The 1,563-nt window shown below is 61.7% G+C and overlaps 1 protein-coding gene across 1 annotated transcript in view; it reads right to left on the bottom strand.

Moving 5' to 3' along the window:
• Nucleotides 1-476: 476 nt before the first annotated feature.
• Nucleotides 477-1,563, bottom strand: part of AZIN2 (antizyme inhibitor 2) — a 26,482-nt gene continuing 25,395 nt past the window's right edge. Inside the window, exon 9 of the mRNA XM_009332205.1 lies at nt 477-590. Coding sequence (XP_009330480.1) covers nt 477-590 — 114 coding nt within the window. The remainder of the gene's footprint in view (nt 591-1,563) is intronic.

Consider the following 1,563-nt stretch of genomic DNA (forward strand, 5'->3'; position numbering starts at 1 on the left):
CCACCCCCGAGGAATATTAATGAGAATGCATTTGTGCTCCTTCGCAGAGAAGCGATGGATTCAAACCGACACCGCCCCGGTCACACCCCTCAAACCGGAGCTGCCGCAACGCCAAAGGCTGAGCGGTCGCAAATCCCACCCTGACTGCCGGCTCTGCTCCCCAGCACCCACCCAACACGGCTGCCTGAAGCTCAGCCTCGTGTGGGATCAGCTCACCCCAAAGTGCCTCCCAAAACCTTCCTTCCAGGGCTTCCCTGGCCGAGCAGAGCCCCAGGAGGAGCCGCACGGCTTCCCGGCACTGCCTGGTGCATCCTCCCCGCTGCCCCACGCCTGTCCCGGCCCTTGTGCTCCAGCCGGCGGCGAAACACTGCCCCGTGCAGGAACCAGCTCGGCCGCAGCAGCCGGGCCGAGCCCACGGCCCCGGGAAGGGCTCCCGGCCCCTCCGTGCAGGAGAGATGGGGCAAAAAATGGCTTTATCAGGGTCCTTCCTCCTGCTCCCGCCGCTCGTCCTCGCCCTGTCCAGGGGCACCAGCAGCCCCAGCACGGAGGAACTGCTTCACACCCACCCCGAGCTCTGGTGCAACCTCTCCCTGCACCGAGACAGGAGAAACTGGAAACTGAAGTCCCCTGCTGCTTCCACAGCCTGGATTTATCTGTTTTAGGTGCATATAAAGGGACTTATCACCCTGCTGTTCAAACAACGGTATTAAGACTTTAAATTTAAATAAAGCCTCTTTTTCTACTTCCGTCTGGGAGGTTTCATGCCGCTGGCATCAGCCATGGTATGTCCAAAGCAGTCTAAACTTAGCTGACACAAGCGAGACGAGCCTGGAAAGGAGGTTGGCCAGAAACCAGCAGACGGAGGTCAGAGACTCTGGTCTCGCCCCGAAGCGTAAGCCGGGAAGGAAAAGGCTCTGACGGGAACGCGTGCAGGCAGTGCTGAGAAGAGGAGCAAGAGAACAGCGCGAGCCCTTTCCAAACGCTCAGCTCGGCAGCGAGCTGGCCGCTGAAATGAGATCAAAGCTTTCCGACGCTCGCTGCCGGCATGGCACCGTACACCGGTGGGAGTCACGCTGCGTGCTGGTGCCTGTGCCGGAGAGGCACCACGGATGCAACCACCTCGCACGGGCACCCACCGTCCAGCCGCCCCGGGGGCTTTTCTCTCTGGACGAGAAGCACGTGTGAGTTTGGAAAAGCAGCTGACAGCCCCAGGACCTGCGAGCAGGGCTCAGCCACGGTCCTGGTTCGTTAGCGGGGCGCCAGGACAACGATGGCAATCGCAATCACTTCTGCCGATTTTGTGACCGGGGATGCTGGCAGGCTGCGGGGGGAGGCACGCGCCTCTTGGCAAGGCGAGCCCAGCCCGGGAGGCACCGCCGGGTGCTTGAGATGGTGATGACTCCACCGCAAAGGCAGCAGAAAGCCGGCCGGGCGAGGCGGGGTGGATCCTCTCACCTGAAAAAACTCCAACTTCATTTCCCTGTTGGCCAAAACAAACACGAGCGAAACGGCACCTTCCACCGCGCGCTCAGGCTCCACCTCGGACACCCAGGTCCGGCCATC

Source organism: Pygoscelis adeliae, unplaced genomic scaffold (assembly GCF_000699105.1).
Source record: "Pygoscelis adeliae isolate BGI_AS28 unplaced genomic scaffold, ASM69910v1 Scaffold359, whole genome shotgun sequence".
Classification (NCBI taxonomy): domain Eukaryota; kingdom Metazoa; phylum Chordata; class Aves; order Sphenisciformes; family Spheniscidae; genus Pygoscelis; species Pygoscelis adeliae.